Source organism: Oncorhynchus tshawytscha, linkage group LG28, assembly GCF_018296145.1.
Source record: "Oncorhynchus tshawytscha isolate Ot180627B linkage group LG28, Otsh_v2.0, whole genome shotgun sequence".
In the NCBI taxonomy this organism is placed as follows: Eukaryota; Metazoa; Chordata; class Actinopteri; order Salmoniformes; family Salmonidae; genus Oncorhynchus; species Oncorhynchus tshawytscha.
The window spans coordinates 12,858,825-12,880,229 of record NC_056456.1 but is presented as its reverse complement, the minus strand read 5'-3'; the positions used below and the strand labels follow the sequence as shown (position 1 = coordinate 12,880,229).

Genomic DNA, 21,405 nt, shown 5'->3' with positions numbered 1-21,405 from the left:
GCGTTGCACAGTCTGCGCCCCCACCTCCTGGTATAAACCGCTATGGGGCGCCAAGCACAAAAAGTTGAATTGATAGATAAAAAAAAACGTTTATTGCAATTTCAGAGCAGCATATATGTTAGCGCTTCATTTGAAACATTTAGAATAAAGTTCTCATTAAACTATTCATGATATATCTGGAGTGAAAACCATGTGTAAACATTCTCATGGCTAGTCAGTAGCTTATTGATAGCTTTTCCCAAATTGGATAACATTTGTAGTGATACAGAACCCCAAATTAAGGTTTGGCTGCCACTTGGCGAAAGCTTAGAGACTTGGATATGCTTTGCTTAATAAAAATGTATATAGAAGAGAAAGAAAAAAAAACATTGGCATGTCCAATAAAGTGCTCTCTGAATGAATCAAGTTTTGGTGAACGACAATGTGCTACTGTTCAGTATTAGTCCGTGATCACGCAACATGAGTTGCACAAAAATAGGTCTCCGTGGCATCCTGAGGCAGTGGTGGCGTTGAAACATGAGTCATGTTCATTAGGGCACGCAACAGAAAATGTTTTGCAACAGAAATTTAAAAAAATGACTGCATCTTATTAGACAAATCCAGGTATTCTTTCCCTGTTTCAGTCCATTTTCTTCTGTTTGTCTAATGAACACTGCCGTGGATTGTCATCCGAGTTGTCTGTTGAGTCCACAGTAACACAATGGTACTAGTGTCTTCAGTTGAGGCTGTTTTCCTCTGACCCTAAAGAGAAGATACTGCAGCAGTCTCCACCTCCATGTCTGTGCTTTGACCTGACTGGAGTATCTTCTCTACTGTGGATGGTGTTGGACTCCTGCCAGCTCCCTTGTGTTGAACTGCCTACAGAAGAGGAGCTTAGATAGATAAAAAACAAGAGTTAACCACAGTTTGTTTGAGAGAACTTAAGTTAGTGATAATCAATGACACCGATTTGATACTATTTAATGTAGGAATGAAACATTTTAAAAAGGAGAGTGAGCTGGCATAGAGCAAAGTAACTAGTAAAAATGGTACCTCCTGTCTGGTATGAGGCATAATGTACGGTAGAGATCAGCTGTGGAGGGCATGCCAGCAGCAGAGGCAGCTTTAGGCGTTGAGAACGCAGTGTACGTCCGGGATTTGGTCAGCATCGCAGGGGTGGAGGGGATCCTCATCTCTGGTTCACTACCTAGAGGGGAACAGGGACTTGTGACCAAACACAATATGATTCACAAAAGATCATTGGTGTGTTTTTTTGTTGTGGTGATGCTGTATTATACAGTATGCTGCCAATCTTCCAATACAATATTTTCTACACAAAATCTCCCAACCAAATCTGCTGTATACATTTTCCATTAATCTCGATTAGCAATACGAATCGTTGCTGTGGTAATCACGACTTACTGACTGACAAGGCACGAGGATTTTCTGACGTTGAATGTCTTTTGCGGTCCACGAACGAAGTCATGTTCAAGAATTGATTCTTGAGCCACAAGGCGCGGTCTTCCTCAAAAGCCTTTTTCTGTGAAAACACACAAAAAAAGGGGGTAATACAGTTACAGTGGCAAGAAAAAGTATGCTAACCCTTCGGAATTACCTGGATTTCTGCATAAATTGGTCATAAAATTTGATCTTATCTTCATCTAAGTCACAACAATAGACAAACAGTCTGCTTAAACTAATAACAAACAATTATACATTTTCATGTCTTTGAGCGCACAGATTCACAGTGTAGTGTGGGAAAAGTATGTGAACCCTTGGATTTAATAACTGGTTGACCCTCCTTTGTCAGCAATAAACTCAACCAAACGTTTTCTGTAGTTGCGGAGCAGACCTGCACAACAGTCAGGAAGGAATTTTGGACCAGTCATCTTTACAAAACTGTTTAAGTTCAGCAATAATTTTAGGATGTTTGGTGCGAACCGCTCTCGAGGTCATGACACAGCATTTTAAATTGGGTTGAGGTCAGGACTCTGACTGGGCCTCTCCATAAGGTGCATTTTCTTCTGTTGTTGATTTACTTCTGCGTTTAAGGTCGTTATCCTGTTGCATCACCCAACTTCTGAGGAGCTTCAATTGGCGGACAGAGCCTTACATTCTCCTGCAAAATGTCTTGATAAACTTGGGAATTAATTTCTGTCGATGATAGCAAGCTGTCCAGGCCCTGAGGCAGCAAAGCAGCCCCAAACCATGATGCTCCCTCCACCATACTTTACAGTTGGGATGAGGTTGATGTTGGTGTGCTGTGCCTTTTTTTCCTCCACACAGTGTTGTGTGTTCCTTCCAAACAACTCAACTTTAGTTTAATCTGTCCGCAGAATATTTTGCCAGAAGCACTGTGGAACATCCAGGTGCTCTTTTGCAAACTTCAGACGTGCAGCAATGGGTTCTTTTGGAGAGCAGTGGCTTCTTCCTTGGTGTCCTCCCATGAACACCATTCTTGTTTAGTGTTTTACGTATTGTAGGCTCGTCAGAGATGTTAGCATGTTCCAGAGATTTCTGTAAATCTTTAGCTGACACTCTAGGAGTCTTAACCTCATTGAGCATTCTGCACTGTGCTCTTGCAGTCATCTTTGCAGGACGGACATTCCTAGGGAGTAGCAACAGTCCTGAACTTTCTCCATTTATAGACAATTTGTCTTACTGTGGACTGATGAACATCAAGGCTTTTAGAGATACTTTTGTAACCCTTTCCAGCGTTATGCAAGTCAACAATTCTTAATCTTAGGTCATTTGAGCTCTCTTTTGTTCAAGGCATGGTTCACATCAGGCAATGCTTCTTGTGAATAGCAAACAGTGTTTATAGGGCAGGGCAGCGCTAACTGACATCTCCAATCTCATTGATTGGACTCCAATTAGCTTTTGGAAAAGTCATTAGCCTAGGGGTTCACATACGTTTTCCAACCTACACTGTGAATGTTTAAATTATGTATTCAATATAAACAAGACAAATAGTGTGTTATTAGTTTAAGTTTGTTGTTTGTTATTTAGTTTGTTGTGACTAAGAGCAAAAGTTATAACTAACTTATGCAGAAATCCAGGTCATTCCAAAGGGTTCACATACTGCAAGTGACAACTTGACAAAACATAGCATTTCCAACTTGAGAACTTGCCGAAAACAAAAACGGATACCTCATGGCCGAGGCGAATGGCAGCGTCAGTAAAGTTATGTCTCTCCCTCTCAAAGTTCCTCCTCTGCTCGTCAAAGAGCCTCCACTCCTCTTTGAGACGCTCCTTATCCTCCAGAGTGTAGCAGTCATTCAGCAGAGCAGCAGTCTCATCATCATAGCAGGGAGAGTTGAGCTGCTGCTACACACACGGAAAAGGTAATAATACTTGACTAAGAAACTCCTGGAAGGGTCAAATTCAAGGCAATAAGAGATGTACAGTAGATCAAATCAAATTTTATTTGTCACATGCGCCAAACACAACTGGTGTAGACTTTACCATAATACAAATAAAATAGTAACACAAGAGGAAAAACATAAAATACACAAGAATGGAGCTATATACAGGGAATACCAGTACCATATCAATGTGCAGAGGTACAATATATTTGAGGTAGATATGTACTTGAAGGCAGATACTTGTAGCTCGATTTGAAAAAGAGAATTGTGTGTCGCGTTGTGGGTCTAACTAACCTGTAGGAGTTGCTGCTGGGTCTGGATGAAGTCTTTACACTGCTGGACCTCCAGTCTCATCCTCTCCATCTCCTCCTCGTGGATCTGTCTGGGGACCAGCTCTTTACCAGCACACTGCTGGCTCTGCTGTACCAGGGAGGCTGGGAAGTGGATGGATGATGCATTATGATCAATGGTGGAGAAGAAAGCTCCCTGTGACATATAGAATGTATTGGCAGTAGAGTTGTTTACATTTTTTATTTTGCCTTTATTTAACTAAGCAAGTCAGTTAAGAACAAATTCTTAATTACAATGACGGCCTACCCCGGCCGACACTAGGCCAATTGGACGCCGCCCTACGGGACTCCCAATCACGTCCGGTTGTGATACAGCCTGGATTTGAACCAGGGTGTCTGTAATGACGCCTCTAGCACTGAGATGCAGTGCCTTAAACCGCTGTGCCACTTGAGAGCCAAAAATGCAGTAGTACTGGTCATGATTTTATGGCAGTGAGCCAAAAGTGGATTATTTAATTTGCCTTCATGTAACACCCGTTAATGACCAAAGAAAGCCAGTGATGACTACTAGGTGAGTTACAGATTGTATACTTCCATGATATATATATATATATATGACATTCGTTTATACCCTGGCTGTCCAGTCTCTCCATGTGGCTCTTCAGTCTCCTCCACTGCTGTCGGATGCTATTGGTCAGCTGCTCCCGGGCGTGCTCACAGGACTGGTCCCTAGCATGTTCACATGACTGATCCAGGGTCTCCTTACTACAGTCACCAACCTCCTCTCTGTCCGAGCTGGCCTGAAAGCGTTAACAATAGGCATGATCACTCCTCTACTCTCCACAATGTTTATAGCGAAATGTCACTTCCATACCATGTAGAACACTGAGATTTTGTGAGTGGCTCTGCATAGACAGACACGATTTGTGATTAAGATTTGCAGGAGCATTTAAAAAAGGTGATCTAATCCATTTATTACCACGTAAAAATAACTAAGTAGACTATTGCTACGGTGTCTCAGATAGGACAATCCATCAATTCACCCGTTCCAGGCTGTCTTCCGCACGGTCTCCTCTGGAGCAGGATTTCCTAGGACTAAGAATGGACACCATCTCCCGCTTCATCTGCTGCAGCACCTTCTTTAGCTCAACGTTCTCCAGCATCAGAGCCCTCTGACGACCCTCGTAGTCACTCAGCAGGGACTTGTACATCTCCCCCTCATGTCTACAATCATGGCAAATAAATACGTACTCATCAAAGTGGGATCTCCAAAGCTATGTAGGATTTGTTGCATCAAGAGTTGATGTAAGCACACAAAACCGACATGGTTCAGTCAGATGAGTATTGCTACCTGGCCTCCACCTTTCCAGTCTTCCATTGGCTTCTCTTCCCATCAGCCCGTCCCAAGTAGTTCAATACATCAATCGCTAGTAGAGATAAAGGGAGGAAAATGGGAATGAGGAACTTGCTATATAGGCCTACATCATTTTCAGTGTTCTCAGACTCTTGTTGAAAAAAAATGAAAAAAAAAGACACTAGGTTGCAAACATATTCACATTACCAACAACCTTTGGAATAAGGAGGAAACAATTGTTTTGAGATGCCCATACCAAGTTTCTTATCCCTCTTGTCCACCAGTAGCTGGTTGAGGCGTTCTTTGAGCTTGGTGCTCTCCCGCTCCTTCCTCTTGGCATCATGGTTGTACTGAGAGGCTCTGCTGGCGATGATGCTCTGGAGCTTCTGCACCTAAGGGTGTGTTCAGTAGGGTGAAAACGTTTTGAAACAGGGATGTACTACCTCAACTTATCCAATAAGAACACAGTTTTGTTTTTCGCTTACAAAATGTTTTGCTATGGTGTGCACTACTGAGCAAGATGCTGGTTAAGGCTCACACACTCAAAACTACATTTCCAATTGACGCTTGCAGCGACATAAGCACATCACTCAATGATTAACAATTTTATGACAAAGTCTTTACCTCATCTTTTTCTGTTTTCAGGCAGTTCTGCAGAGTCTTGTTTTTGAGTTGCATCTGCCTCTCCGTCTCAAGCAGTCCTGACTTCTCTCTTTTGTAGAGCTCCAGCTGATCCTTTTTGGGCAATTACATATATTATTTTTATTTTATTTTACCTCCCCCCAATATGATCCCCCCACCCATGATCATCCCTGCTGGCCAAACCGCCCCTAACGACGCTGAGCCAATTGTGCGCCGCTCCATGGGTCTCCCGGTCGCGGCCAGCTGCGACAGAGCCTGGACACAGCTAGCACTACGATGCAGTGCCTTAGAACACTGCGCCACTCGGGAGGCTGGACAATTACAGGACACCATCAAACCTTAACTTAGCTCCCCAAGCTAGTATTTACTGACAATTTGCACCCTGCCTGGAAAACGATCTATGGGAAAGGCTGCCTGACTGACCTTGAGTCTGGAGTTGGTCATCTGCAGGTGTTCCAGGGCACTGGAGCTCTTCAGCTGCTCCGTCTCCAGCTCCTGCAGGCTGCGCTGGCTGCGGCGGTGCATCTGGAGCAGCTCATACATCATGTTCAGGACTGGCACCGTGTTCAGCCCCCAGCTTCCCTCTGGTGAGCTGGCCTCAATACAGGCAGAGGAGAAACCCAGAGAGTCCATCTCCTGTACAAGCCCCAAAAAGAGGGCAGAAAAATGGGTTAGCAGCTTACAGTGAAAATTAAACTAGATCAATGAATAATCATTGAGCAACATCAGATACACAAACCTAAAAAAAAAAATTCAAGCGGTAAAAAAAGCACCTACACAAAGTCAGTATTGGATTATTCCAAATGTAAACTAAATAATAGTCATTTCAGTACCTGAATGATGTATGAGGTACACTGGGGGACATTCTCCTCAGTGCAGAAGGCACTTAACACATTGTAGGAGCTCTTGGACAGTGTCATGGTGGAGGACTGCATTGTAGGAAGGTTGTTATGATGCCTCGAGGGGGACATCATTCTTGATATGCTGGAGATCTCATGGTTTTCTAAACACAGCAGGGAAACAGAGAGAACAACCAATTGATAAATCACAAGTTCACAGGCAGCTGACTATGAGGCTTAAAAAAAACAATTGTGCCCAAAAATAGGGCAAAATCCCACACCATCCAACAAAAATCCATATAAAAACAAACAATTGTCTATTTTGTCCCCGGGTCCCCATTTGAATTAAATTACCTATTGATGGCTCTATGGTTAGTGTCGTCCACCAGTCTTCCATGTCAACAAAGCGTCATCCGCTTTGCGAGGTCATCCGCGAGATGACAGACCTGACCGACCGGAGGCTGCACTCACTGGAACAGAATCCTGAAATAGAGCGTCAAGCAGCAAGCCAATGACATAAGACTCCAAGGCAGCATAATCTGGGTCGATTCTTCACCCACGCCATGCGGGATTAAATGTAATCTGGGTGTTATGCCAGCATGGGACCGGGTTGGGGGTGGGTAGGGCTTTCAGGCCTTGGCTGTTACACTGGACTGTAGTAGTGTGATACTTTGAGCTTGAGTAGAGAGGGTTTTGCATGTTAACTTTAACTAGGCTAATGACTGTATGCCAGGGGAAGTCTTTTAGACACCCACACAGAAAGGCCACTGACTGTGGTGTGTGCAAGGTTTAATTAACAGTGCCAATGGCACTGAATTCAAAATTCTTAGTTTGAGAAAAATGGCTTCAACAAGAGGCAACTGCACACTCATTATTCAAGAGGGCCTCTTCAGTACTTAATTGTTCTCTTTGACTATATATAATAACGTCGACCTATACGCTGACTTGGTGAGTGAATTCATAAGGAAGTGCATTGGAGATGTTGTACCCACTGACAATTAAAACCTACCCTAACCAGAAACCATGGATGGATGGCGGCATTCGCGCAAAACTGAAAGCGCGAACCGCCGCATTTAACCATGGGAAGAGGTCTGGGAATATGGCTGAACATAAACAGTGTAGTTACTCCCTCCGCAAGGCAAACAAGCGAAATGCCGGTACAGGGACAAAGTGGAGTCGCAATTCAATGGCTCAGACACGAGACGTATGTGGCAGGGTCAACAGGACATCACGGCCTACAAAAAGAAAACCAGCCGCACCACGGACACCGACGTAACGCTTTCAGACAAACTAACACCCTCTTTGCCCGCTTTGAGGATAATACAGTGCCACCGTCGCGGCCTGCTAACAAGAACTGCGCCCCCTCCCTCCCCCTCGGCCGACGTGAGTAAAACCCTCGCAAGTCTGCTGGTCCAGACGGCATCCCTAGCCACGTCCTCAGAGCACGCGCAGACCCAGCTGGCTGGTGTGTTTACGGACATATTCAATCACTCCCTATCCCAGTCTGCTGTCCACACATGCTTCAAAATGGCTACCATTGTTCCTGTACCTAAGAAGGCAAAGAACTGAACTAAATGACTACCGCCCCATAGCACTCACTTCTGTCATCATGAGAGACTAGTCAAGGATCATATCACCTTCACCTTACCAGCCACACTTCACAGACAGCCCTAACAGGTTCAGACGATGCAATCGCCATCACACTGCCATATCCCATCTGGACAAGAGGAATACCTATGTAAGAATGCTGTTCATTGATTACAGCGCAGCATTCAACACCATAGTACCCTCCAAGCTCATCATCAAGCTTGAGGCCCTGGGCCTCAACCCTGCCCTGTGCAATTGGGTCCTGGACTTTGACGGGCCACCCCAGGTGGTGAAGGTAGGAAACAACATCTCCACCTCGCTGACCCTCAACACTGGGGCCCCACAAGGGTGTGTGCTCAGCCCCCTCCTGTACTCCCTGTTCACCCACGACTGTGTGGCCATGCACGCCTCCAACTCAATCAAGTTTGCAGACAACAGTTGTGGGCTTGATTACCAACATTGAGACAGCCTACAGGGAGGTGAGGGCACTCGGAGTGTGGTGTCAGGAAATCAACCTCTTACTCAACTTCAACAAAGGCAATAGTGAACTTCAGGAAACAGCAGAGGGAGCACCCCCCTCAACCCACATCGAAGGGACAGCAGTGGAGAAAGTGGAACGTTTTAAGTCCCTCTGCGGTGGGGGGGGGCAAAATATCAGCCCTCCATGACACCAGATGTCACAGGAAGGCAAAAAAGATCAAAGACAACAACCACCCAAGCTACTGCCTGTTCACACCGCTACTGTCCAGGAGGCGAGGTCAGTACAGGTGCATCAAGGCTGGGACTGAGAGACTGAAGAACAGCTTCTATCTCAAGGCCATCAGACTGCTGAACAGCAATCACTAACTCAGAGAGGCTGCTGCCTACATGGAGAACCAATCACTGGCAACTTTAACAAATGGATCTCTAGTCACTTTAAACAATTTAATAATATTTACATATCTTACATTACTCAATCATATGTATATACTGTATTTTATACCATCTTGCACCTTGTCTATGCCACTCAGCCATATATACACTCAGCAAAAAAAGAAATGTCCCTTTTTCAGGACCCTGTCTTTCAAAGATAATTCTCAAAAATCCAAATAACTTCACAGATCTTCATTGTAAAGGGTTTAAACACTGTTTCCCATGCTTGTTCAATGAATCATAAACAATCAATGAACATGCACCTATGGAATGGTCATTAAGACACTAACAGCTTACAGACGGTAGGCAATTACACCAGGAACGTACAATCCCTCCATCAGTGCTGACTGTCCGCAATAGGCCGAGAGAGACTGGACCTAGGGCTGGTAGGCCTGTTGTAAGGCAGATCCTCACCAGACATCACCGGCAACAACGTCGCCTATGGGCACAAACCCACTGTCGCTGGACCAGACAGGACTGGCAAAAGGTGCTCTTCACTGACGCGGTTTTGTCTCACCAGGGGTGATGGTCGGATTCAAGTTTATCGTCGCAGGAATGAGCGTTACACCGAGGCCTGTACTCTGGAGCGGGATCGATTTGGAGGTGGAGAGTCCATCATGGTCTGGGGCGGTGTGTCACAGCATCATCGGACTGTGCTTGTTGCATTGCAGGCAATCAACGCTGTGCGTTACAGGGAAGACATCCTCCTCCCTCATGTGGTACCCTTCCTGCAGGCTCATCCTGACATGACCCTCCAGCATGACAATGCCACCAGCCATACTGCTCATTCTGTGCATGATTTCCTGCAAGACAGGAATGTCAGTGTTCTGCCATTGCCAGCAAAGAGCCCAGATCTCAATCCCATTGAGCACGTCTGGGACCTGTTGGATTGGAGACTGAGGGCTAGGGCCATTCCCCCCAGAAATGTCTGTGAACTTGCAGGTGCCTTGGTGGAAGAGTAGGGTAACATCTCACAGCAAGAACTGGCAAATCTGGGACTGTCCACGAGGAGGCGATGACCTGCAGTACTTAATGTAGCTGCTGTCCACACCAGATACAGACTTACTTTTGATTTTGACACCCCTCCCCCTTTGTTCAGGGACACATTATTCCATTTCTGTTAGTCACATGTCTGTAACTTGTTCAGTTTATGTCTCAGTTGTTGAATCTTATGTTCATACAAATATTTACACGTTAAATTTGCTGAAAATAAACAATTGACAGTGAGAGGACGTTTATTTTTATGTACATATTCTCATTCTTCACTCCTTTTAGATATTACTGCACTGTCAGAACCAGAAGCATTACGCTACACTGCATTAACATCTGCTAACCATGTATGTGACAAATAAAATGTGATTTATAATATGATCCTTAAGATTTTCCTGGTGAAACAAGCTCAACCACATTCTACACTCTCACCACTCCCCTTTAAATAGGTAACAGTACAGTTATCAACAAACTCTGTTTAAACATACATTGTACATTGTGCATTTTAGACTTAAGTATAATAGACCTGACTGTCTCAATTGCCTTGGGCAACACCAGAGTAGAAAGTTAGTCGAGCCACAGAGGCAGTAGCTATGTCAGAAAACACCTTCTCAGGCACCCCTTATCCACTGACCCAGGCTGCATTTTATGTACACTGATACTCACTCCCGTTTAACCAAAGATACTGGTTTCCCATTTTGTCTGTGATTTAACTTTGCCCTATGTCACACTGTTACCTTATCCACTGCGCCTCCATCTAAATCCAAGAAGAGCAACCAACTAGCTAGCTAGCTAACATTTTAGCTAGTGTTGACATTACTATTGGGTGAATATACTGTCAACACACTTTGGCACATTTGCAAACAGTATTTAACCCGTTTTACCCAAAAAGGTTCAGACTTTTCTGTTTCCATCTATGCGGCCCGGCACTCGTGCCCCATGGCTCCGGTGGAACTGCTGTCACTTGGGGCCAAAGCCAGGACACCGGGCCAAAGCCAGGACACCGGTACTTTTCAGATGGCATTTACATACCACTGGCTAACTGTGAACTTTAACACCTTCTCACAAAGCAACTGTTTTGATTATGCATAGATTATTGATTCTGCTCTTGACAAGTCCTCACGGTCAGCCCCAGCTATGGAAACACAATTTCCCTAGTGCAACATAAGAGTGTGTATGTACAAGTGTAACACTGGTGTTCCAGTTGAAAAGCAGTAGCTAAAACATTACTACTGTTCGCTTCTTCTTATCTTATTGGAGTTGCTGCAAGTGAGTCAGATAAACAACCAGGAGGCTCATTTGAAAACGTAGTAACATGTTACAAGACAAGTTAAAGTTAGCTGTCTAACGTTAACTTGTCACCCTTTCAGCTACTATTAATCTGTTATCTTGTTGAACTGGTTTACCTACAGTAACGTTAACCTAGCCAGATAAAAAGCTGCTAGCTTCGGGTAAGTTACGTTAGCCAGCTAACTCTGCTTTGATGAAACGTGTATAATAGCTAACGTAACGTGTGTCTAAAGTTAGCTAGCCAACGAAGCAAGGACATGGCTGGAGAGTGGATACTCACTTGACTTGATTAGCCTGCCTTAGTGCCAGCACAGCCAACTCTATGCGAATCCGAGAATGCGAGTGTACAATGATTTTCTCTGTCTAGTTCTTGACCGTGAATGCCAAACCACTTGGATAAATCTACTCACTGTGGTACAGTTGACCCCACATTGACAAAATTAGATTTGTTTTTTAAGTGGACGTCTTTCTGGCTTCAAAACAAACACCACCGTCATTGGCGAATGCGTTGTCAAGCAACCAGTATTAGTACGCTGTATTGGATCATGCGCACACCTTTAATGGACGATTTATGCAAATATGGAAGACTGTCAAGTGCATTGTAGCGCTTTATTGAAATTTACACCCACTTTACACCAACACAAGTGGGTCGCCAGTGTTTTATGATAGAAAAAAAAAAAATAGAATTTCTATTGTATTCTATTCTATTCTATTGTACTATTGTACTAGGAATTTAGTCTGGGTATGAAGTTACTGTTGTAAAATGTGTAGGATTGCAGAAAATGTACTTTAACACTACAACAACAACAAAAAATCCACAGCCAAGAGAGGGAGGGGGAGGGACACCAAACCAAATCTCGTTTAGGGACGCCAAAAGGCTAGAGGCGCCTGATAAACTCGGATGTTTTCCTGAACTTTTCAATACCATTCGGATGCATTTTTAGTGACTTACTGCTGCAAAGACCAATTGTTACACCGTTCCCATAGTCAAGTCATTTGAAACATATTCAAAAAACAAATGTTAAGTGGGAAAAAATGAAAAGAGAAAGAAACTAGAACGTTCTAAGTGCATAAACCCATTTGAACTTGGCGCTGTAAGGTGTGGTATAGTCTAGCCAGCAATAATGGCACGCAAGCAAAAAAACAACACTGTCAGACATCTTAAAGTAAATTATGTTGTCACATCATTGTTCAGTGATTATAGTCATTTGTCTGATGATCATAATACATGCATTTGATGATGTGTTCTGACTCAATCTTGATCAAATATAATTTTTCTATAATGAGTGTATTCAAATAGCTACAGTTTTCTTCAAATTGAATTCAGAAGTGTTAGATATAACCTTACTGCTGAACCCAGATTGACATTTCAGAGCCACAAGTTTATACTGTATCTGAGATTGTACCCCCCTAAATAAACTGATTTACAAATGTCTCAGGATTTTGATACTTTGCACTTTAGGTATCTTTAAGGGGATATGAAAGAAGAATTCACTACAAAACAGTGCTGAGATCTGGGATGTGAGAATGTTGATAATCTTTATCTCAGAACTATGCTTTGCGTAGACAGACCTTTATAGTCCCACGGTCACAATCTCTAAATACATAATGTCTATTTGTTTGGCCCGTGACCCACCACACAGATTATATATTGGCCCACCAAGCCTAAAAGTTTGAGAACACCTGCTCTAGTGTAATTGTGTTTCCATCAGGAGTGTGACACTAAAGACTTGGGGCGAGCAGAATCAACAACCTCTGCATCATTCAAGACAGTTGCTTTGTGAGAAGGTGTTGAAGTTCACAGTTAGCCATTGTTATGTAAATTAAAGCCGAAAAGTACACAGGGCCTGGGCTTGGCCCCAAGTCTGGGCATGTCCCTCGGAGCCATGACCCAGTGAGACCCGGGTGCCGGGCCCATGTAGACGGAAACCGAAAAATCTGTCTTTTGGGCGAAACACCAGGATAAACCCTAATTGGAAACTTGCCATTAGCCCACTGATTTAGCCTACCTATGAGTGATATGAGTGAATGCATACATTTCCTCTACTATGTTACCTAGTAAATGCAAGCACAAACAATGTCACGGTACATTAAAATACCACCCATTGTGCAATTTAATTGTTCATACATAATTACATACAATCATATATAAAAAAGTATACTATTGATCAACATATACAAACTTTAAACAATTTTCAAAATACATTTCCCAACACATGAATAGAGCTTTAATGCCTACTAACATATGTCACACACACACACACACACACACACACACACACACACACACACACACACACACACACACACACACACACACACACACACACACACACACACACACACACACACACACACACACACACACACACACACACACATGGCTACTTTATAGGGTCTATCCAAAGCAGTAGCAGCAGCAGGTGGGTTCCTTGTCCATCTTGTACTTTCCAGAGTCAGGCTGGTCTCTACACTCAGCCACAAAGGCCTTCAGCTGGGACACCAGGACTCTGTCCTTCTGGTGTTGCTGAAAATAAACAGTATGGCAGTTAACTTTCTGAACATTTACATACAGTACTATACTATTACCATGTTACATAACCACTGTATTGTGTGCTGTAACATTAAATATACCAGGAAGGAGATGCAACATTATACCAGATCATTGAATTACCATCTTTTCTCATTGAACAGGCATGCAGAAGATAAACAGGGATGGTTACTTTTGAATATGTCATGCCATGTTAATGCAAAAGCTGACCTTGATGGTCTCGTATGTGTCTGTGATGAGGGCAATGAACAGACTGAGCACCATGTAAATGAAGAGAGAGAGGAAGGAGTAGAGGTAGAGCCTGCTGAACAGCCACACCATGTATCTCTTCTCTCTCATCTTCTGGAAAGTGGAGTACAAGTCATCACCGTTGATCAGAGAGAACAGGCACTCCGTCACCTTGTCCAAGGTCCGGAACTGGCAGAAAATCAATTGGTAACACTTTGCATTAAGGTATGTTGTGCTATAAAGGATTATAAACTTGTATTAGTTATACGTAATAAACCATTGTAACACATTGGTTCAAATTGTAGCCCTTCATATACTGGACTGAACTTATATATGTGGATTCTAAAAGATCTTGGGCCTACATATACAGGTACCGTATACCTTTTTGGTTTTTAGTGTACCTACTTACTTTCTCATGATATGGCCCCAGAACGATCCAGCCACAGAAACAGTAGCCCAGGTAGATCAAGCCAGCGCAGCAGGAGAAGCGGATCACATTTGGAATCGCTGCCCTTAGGGCCAGAATTAGGATCTAGGAGGAACAAGGAACCTTACTCATCTATGTTTCACAATTTGAATATGTGCTGTCCTTTATGAATGCCATGTACTGTAATGTTCCTATTCAAAGAACAAATCATTGCTGTGGTGCCGATGGAGCATTGCTGTTAAATTGAGCTCATTTCTTATGTTAGTCCTTACGTTATATTTCTTAAAGAAACCCAGGTAGCGGATAACTCCAACCCAGACAAGCATTGTGGATGTCCCAAGCAAAATACTGCAGACATCATAGTTTGTAAGGTCCTGACAAATACAGAAATATGAATGTCATATTGGACATACAGACAAATGAACAAAAGGTATGTGCTCAGGTGTAGTCACTACACCTTAGTCTGTATTCCTATTTTGAGGGCGGATCCAGCGATGGTCAGTGTATCGCTGACAATGATCAGAATATACCAGCCGTTCACAAACTCCATGCGCTCAGACCAGGGCACAGTTTTCCCAAAGTAGGTGTGGAAGAATGCAGTGTAATGCTGAATGAGAGAAACACACACCATAAGCAAAAACACATCAATATTAACGCTATTGTTATAGTGAGTAGGCGATCATGAGCTGGGTATGCTTCTACTTGTATATTGTATGAATGCCTGACCGTATTCATGGTATGTACAATCCTAATATTTAACCTATTACTCCTATAGAATGGTCTTCTTAACTTACAAACTGGAGCTGAGATCCTTTGTAGACTGAGCGTGTGCACAAGATGAGTGAGGTAAAGCAGGCGAGGATGACGAAGGAATCAAACAGCAAGAGGTGGTTGTTCTTCCCAGCTGCAAATTCAATCAATCAGTAAATTAGATAGTGACACTTTTCCCCCATGCATATAGGATGGAGGCTGACAGATTACTGCCACTGCAAATGGTAGGATCTCTACTGTAAATGTATGAAATATGGACTGTAGTAATGAACATGCTGAGCAACAGATTATTAAATTGTGCCTCCTTCTGGCATTGAGAGGCACAGCCCATGTTAAAACTACAGTATGTTACAAATAAGGAGACGTGACAGTCTGACTCAGCTCACTAAACACTAAATCTTAACTACTGAGGTCACAAAGAATGTAGCTATTACTCAGACAAATCGTATGCTGACTGAACATTATTTTATTTTTTAACATACTGGGATGATCTTATGATATACTTACAAGTGCTTGCGACATTCCAGTCTTTACATTCATTGATTCCAACATTATTTTCTAAGTTAATCTTTATCCTCCCACTGTGTGCACGATTGTCAAACATTATCTGCCAAAAATAAAGTCAGACAGAGACATCATTTGCATGTGAGTTCTAGCAAGGATGACTGAATCCAGGTTTCAGCAGCTGGATTTCTACTGGTTTAAGTAACATTTTAAATGCACCATTACTAGAAAATGGAGAGTTGACTAGTTATTCTATGACACAAATTAATCTGTTAACTTTGTTGACTCGCTACTGGTTTCCATTTGTCTTCTCCATTGACACAGAGGACAGCTGCATTACACTTAAAAGCCTAAAAGAGCTTGAAGAAGTTGTTTCCTGAGTCATACAACCCACCACCTACAATTATACTAAAGGCATAACAGTCTGGGAGCTCGTGGTGGCGCACTGTCTGCAGGTTGATGGCTTTCAACGTGAGGTAGATGTTTACTGACAACAGCCTGAGTGAGAGACAAAGAAACATTTATGATTATAGACTACAACAAAAGAAACCTAGTATAGGGGGCCAACTGTAGTTTGACTGTTGGTCTGGTCAGTCACCTTTTAAAATCCAGAGAAAAGTTAATGTCTCTTGACAAAGTTTTATTCTCCAATGGCTCCAGAGGATATACGGAAATACATTCTGTGAGGAAAAAACAGAAAGGTCTTCATAATATACCTTAGAAACCCTTGTAATGGTTACAAGCAATTCCCAAACTTCCTGTTTCTGCAGTCACACGAATGAACTGACAATGTGATAAATACTATACACTGAGTGTACATAACATTAGGAACACCTGCTCTTTCCATGACATAGACTGACCAGGTGAATCCAGGTGAAAGCTATGATCGCTTATTGATGCCACCTGTCAAATCCACTTCAAACAGTGTAGATGAAGGGGAGGAGACAGGTTAAAAAATATTTTTAAGCCTTGAGACAATTGAGACATGTATTGTGTATGTGTGCCATTCAGAGGGTGAATGGGCAAGACAACATTTTTAAGTGCCTTTGAATGGTAGTAGATGCCAGGCGCACCAGTTTGAGGGTGTCAAGAACTGCAATGCTGCTGGGTTTTTCATGCTCAACAGTTTTCCGTGTGTATCAAGAATGGTCCACCACCCAAAGGACATTCAGCCAACTTGACAACAGCTGTGGGAAACATTGGAGTCAACATGGGCCAGCAAACCTGTGGAAAACTTTCAACACCTTCTAGAGACCATGTCCTGACAAATTGAGGCTGTTCTGAGGGCATAAGAGTGTGCAACTCAAAATTAGGAAGGTGTTCCTAATTTTTTGTACACTCAGTGTAAATCTACTACAACAACAACACACAATCTGGGCACTGACAGCTGTGAGAAGCCAGAGATCTGTAAATAGGACAAACAGTCCACGGTCAGTGTTTAGTTGAGCATGTAAGCAGATATCTAACAGCTGGAATGGATTAATCTAACAAAATGACTTACATACTGTTTATTCCCAGTCAATGTGGGCACATACATTAAAACTTAACATTATTCTCCCTTATCATATTTATTTTTTAAGATATCTAAACCATGTTATTATCCTCTCTTATAGAACACTTGAGGCTATCACAAAAAAAAAATACATAATGAAATGGTGTGCTCTTGTACCTTTGTCTACATGTGGGTCTATATCAAAGGTGTCGTTGCCAGGGGAGATGCTGCCTTTCCTGAAGAACTCCTGACAAAGGGTCAGAGGGGTGTACTCGCCCTCTATCTTCTCATACGCATGGTTCCCTACCGTCAGGTTCTGCAGGTTTATAAACTGAAACAAGGAAAATATAGTGAGACATGATATACAACCGTGTTCTTGGCCAGATTTGTCACAGGTGGTGCAAATGAGGAAATTCACTAAATTTTTGGGTTGTCAACATGTTTAGGGTAGCTATAGTTTCACTATAAACAACACCGTGCTCCACTGTTTGATAAGTCTCATATGACTGTGTAAAAAAATTTAGATGACACACCGGGGAATCAGCTACTGTATCCTTTAAATACTGTGCTGTAATCTACATAAGACATATCATTTACACTGGTAGCGAACAAGCAGTGAGAAAGACTTCGCTCTTTTTAGGCCATTTGAAGCCTACATTACCCTATCGATGACGTAATAGATGTGGCCGTACACATCTGTTTTGGTGTACACTGCGTATCTGTCCACACGTTGGTCCTTATATTCTTTCAGGAAGAGGTGTTTAAACACCATCAGGTTTTCCTCTTTAAAGGTCACCATCATCTCGTTACTCAATCCAAAAGACACCAACTGAGGAAAACAAACATGTAATAGATACATACATCAATTATGCGTAGCACAAAGCATTTGAGTTTTTTTTTCTCCATTTTATTACATTTTATTAAAGTGAATAAAATATTTGGGATTTTAGACATGGTCTTTCTAGGGACTTCCATTATTGTGTAATGCCATTTTGGCTCACAGTCATGGTTTAATGGGGAAATGGTTAAATCTATGGGTATTTCACTTCTCTAGGCGGGTATATTGTACCTATATTTTACATGACCGACAGTAGTAGCCTAAGTCTCCTCCTACACTGTATTCTACAGTAGCCTACCTGGAACGTGATGATGGCAATTTTCAGAATCTGTAACATTAGTTTCCATGGTTTCCGGCCCCTGGCTCTATATTTTTCACAAGGGTTCATAAAGAAGTACTTGAGCCTCCTCCTGAAGTCTTCCACCACTTTGGAATCACCGGGGCTCTGGCTGGAGATGGGGCACCGGGTGCAGTGGCTATTTGGGCTCCTCTCCTCTGCTGGCCCCTGGGGCACAAGGGGCTCCACGTCATCCATCGGGGCAAGGAGATCCTTCTATACTGTAGACTATACTGTAGATACCACTCGATTAGTCACACACAGATTTGACATGACAGCCAAAGTCAAGGGAAGAAGTGGCAGTGGTTAAAATGAATCAGCATTCTGATTGTCATTTCAGCTGGTGTTTAGTCAAACACAGGATTTCACCATCTTGGAATTATGAACGAGTACTGGGCTACTGAAACTAATATAGAGAGAGTCAGGCAGAGTCAAACAGACATGTTTCTGAAAGTGCAGAATAATGTGATGAAAGAGAAAGAGTTCAGCCATTCCTTTCATTTTGATCTTCATCTAAACAGGTTGGACTGCATTCAATGACTTCTGTCGCTGTCACTTTTTATGCTCCCATGGGCTCCATAAATGACACTAAAACAGGATAAATTACACTGGTCTGTGACATCTACGAACACTTCTTATTTTCCATTACTCATTAACATGAAGATGTAGGCCTACAGCAGAGCAAACACATAAACAACTTTAAAAATACCTTTCTATTGGTAATACGTAGGAAAATGTCATGTGGTCCACATAAAGTTGCTGTTCACCGATAATTGATACAGTTCTGTCTAACACAAGTGGCAAAAAAACAAACATTTACTGTCCCAAATCACCAAATATAAATCAAGATACAACCTCGTTATTTGATCTAACTATTTAAATGTCTTCATCTTTGTCTTTGTCATCATCATCATCAACACTTTGCTAGGTTATTCCTACTAAAAGTTGGAACATAAATGGAACGGCGACGGTTTATAATTTACCTGTGATCCAGAGATGCACCTGCCGCGCTCTACTGAGCAGATTTAGTGCGTGAACAAACACGTTTTTTTTCTGTCAACATCGGATAGAACAGACACGGAGACACTCGATCACTGTGACTGTCATTCTCTCGCGTCATTCTGCGGTTTTCCTCTTTTTCCATAGTAGCGGGAAGATGTTTGGGGGTAAAAAAGATCCCCGTGCTAAAGACTGCAATAGGTCCGCAAATAAAGAACTAGAAAAGGCCCAGTGCACTACTTTTGTGGAAAAGAAGAATGTCCTAACTAAAAAATGTTTTGTCCGTGCTACAGATGACTATATTGGTCCGCTAACACAGGATTAGTAAAGGCCCAACACCACTTGTGGGAAAAATTTAACCGCAAAAATATTTATTTATTTAATTTTTATTTAATTTTAATCACCCTCAGCATCCCGCTGCTATGTGTGTGCCCCCCTCCAAAAAACCGAGTTCCCAAATACAGAAGGCCTACATTTACAAAAATGACTGAGTTTTGAAGTCTGACTGAAAAGCTCAAGTTTCATGCATGCAATTGCCTAATTTACTTCTCAGGATTATACAATCATAATTAAAGTTGGGCAATCAGAAAATAAGGATAGCATGTATTTCTATGAGCCATTAGATCTTTAACAAACATGAACACATTTGACCAGAAATTAGAAATGTCTCCTGTGTCTCATATTCCTTTGATTTATTTATAGTTCTAAATGATCAAGATCTTCAACCTAAAAAGTACAGACACATCAATTATCAAAATGATTAAAATGAATCTTTTTGATAATAAGTAACACCATTGTACCAGGACTCATTAATGCCCTATCACAATAAGAAAATGTATCTTTAATAATATAAGTAAAAACAAACCATTTCAATGTAGGCCTACCACATTTTGTAACTACAGTTTGTGTGCCTAAATGCATACGATGAACAACTTATTCCAGTGTTTTGTGTAAATACAGAGAAGTTGTCTTCTGATGATCTGGGATCCTTACAAGGACAAATCCCTACTGTAGCTGGCATGGTGTGCCATGTTGCTGCTAGCATAGATATATCATGACAGTTAATCATGAACTCACGCACCCATAATTCATAGGAAAGGAGCAGTGTTGGAGAATGACAACATAGTTCAAGTCCAGAATAAAGTGAACCGAGTGCCTTCAGAAACTATTCACACCACTTTACTTTTTACACATTTTGTTTTGATACAGCCTGCATTTAAAATGGATTAAATTGAGATTTCTTCTGTCAATGGCATACACACAATACCCCATAATGTCAGTGTTTTCAAAATGTTTACAAATGTATTAAAAATGAAAAGATGAAATGTCTTGAGTCAATAAGTTTTCAACCCCTTTATTATGGCACGCCTAAATAAATTCAGGAGTAAAAATGGCATAATAAGTTGCATGGACTCTGTGTGAAATAATAGTGCTTAACATGATTTTTGAATGACTACCTCATGACTTGAATGACTGTACCAAACACATACAATTCTCTGTAAGGTCCCTCAGTCGAGGTTGTGGGGTTCGATTCCCATAAGGGACCAGTATGACCCCAAAAAAAAAAAACAAACAATGTAAGCACAAATGTAAGTCACTATGGCTAAGAGCATCTACTGAAATGTAAAAAATGTAAACCACAAAGAGCAGGGAGGTTTTCCAATGCCTCGCAAAGAAGGACACCTACTGACAGATGGGTAAAAAAAAAGCAGACATTGAATATCACTTTGAGCATAATTACACTTTGTATGGTATATCAATACACCCAGTCACTACAAAGATACAGGCATCCTTCCTAACTCAGTTGCCAGAGAGGAAAGAAACTGCTCAGGGGTTTCACCATGAGTTTAATGACTGTGATAGGAGAAAACTGGGGATGGATCAACATTGTAGTTACTCCACAATATTAATATAATTGACAGAATACATAAATACCAAAACATGCATCCTGTTTGCAACAAGGCACAGAAAAATGTGGCAAAGCAATTAACTTTTTGTCCAGAATACAAA

The 21,405-nt window shown here is 42.1% G+C and overlaps 2 protein-coding genes across 7 annotated transcripts; both read right to left on the bottom strand.

The window, feature by feature from the left end:
* Window positions 1-69: 69 nt before the first annotated feature.
* ssx2ipa (synovial sarcoma, X breakpoint 2 interacting protein a) lies at window positions 70-11,758 on the bottom strand. 2 transcript variants are annotated; one of them, XM_024391292.2, is made up of 14 exons: window positions 11,529-11,758; window positions 6,824-6,952; window positions 6,464-6,633; window positions 6,054-6,266; window positions 5,613-5,723; window positions 5,245-5,380; window positions 4,986-5,061; window positions 4,678-4,858; window positions 4,266-4,434; window positions 3,639-3,778; window positions 3,130-3,306; window positions 1,402-1,519; window positions 1,033-1,186; window positions 70-872 (listed from the first exon to the last, which is right to left on the bottom strand). In XM_024391292.2, the coding sequence occupies exons 2-14, from the start codon at window positions 6,864-6,866 to the stop codon at window positions 716-718; spliced, it is 1,845 nt and encodes a 614-aa protein (XP_024247060.1). In that variant the 5' UTR covers window positions 6,867-6,952; window positions 11,529-11,758; the 3' UTR covers window positions 70-715. The 2 variants fall into 2 exon arrangements, with proteins under 2 accessions (XP_024247060.1, XP_024247061.1); XM_024391293.2 differs by having other exon boundaries at window positions 3,130-3,303.
* Window positions 11,759-13,328: 1,570 nt separating this feature from the next.
* Window positions 13,329-19,521, bottom strand: mcoln3a (mucolipin TRP cation channel 3a). 5 transcript variants are annotated; one of them, XM_024391286.2, is made up of 13 exons: window positions 19,380-19,521; window positions 18,358-18,629; window positions 17,883-18,050; window positions 17,399-17,552; window positions 16,328-16,409; window positions 16,131-16,227; window positions 15,733-15,832; window positions 15,249-15,358; window positions 14,912-15,061; window positions 14,727-14,828; window positions 14,437-14,559; window positions 14,010-14,216; window positions 13,329-13,775 (listed from the first exon to the last, which is right to left on the bottom strand). In XM_024391286.2, the coding sequence occupies exons 2-13, from the start codon at window positions 18,592-18,594 to the stop codon at window positions 13,647-13,649; spliced, it is 1,659 nt and encodes a 552-aa protein (XP_024247054.1). In that variant the 5' UTR covers window positions 18,595-18,629; window positions 19,380-19,521; the 3' UTR covers window positions 13,329-13,646. The 5 variants fall into 5 exon arrangements, with proteins under 5 accessions (XP_024247054.1, XP_024247059.1, XP_024247055.1 ...); XM_024391291.2 differs by having other exon boundaries at window positions 14,118-14,216; XM_024391287.2 differs by having other exon boundaries at window positions 18,358-18,624; window positions 19,380-19,514.
* Window positions 19,522-21,405: the final 1,884 nt, after the last annotated feature.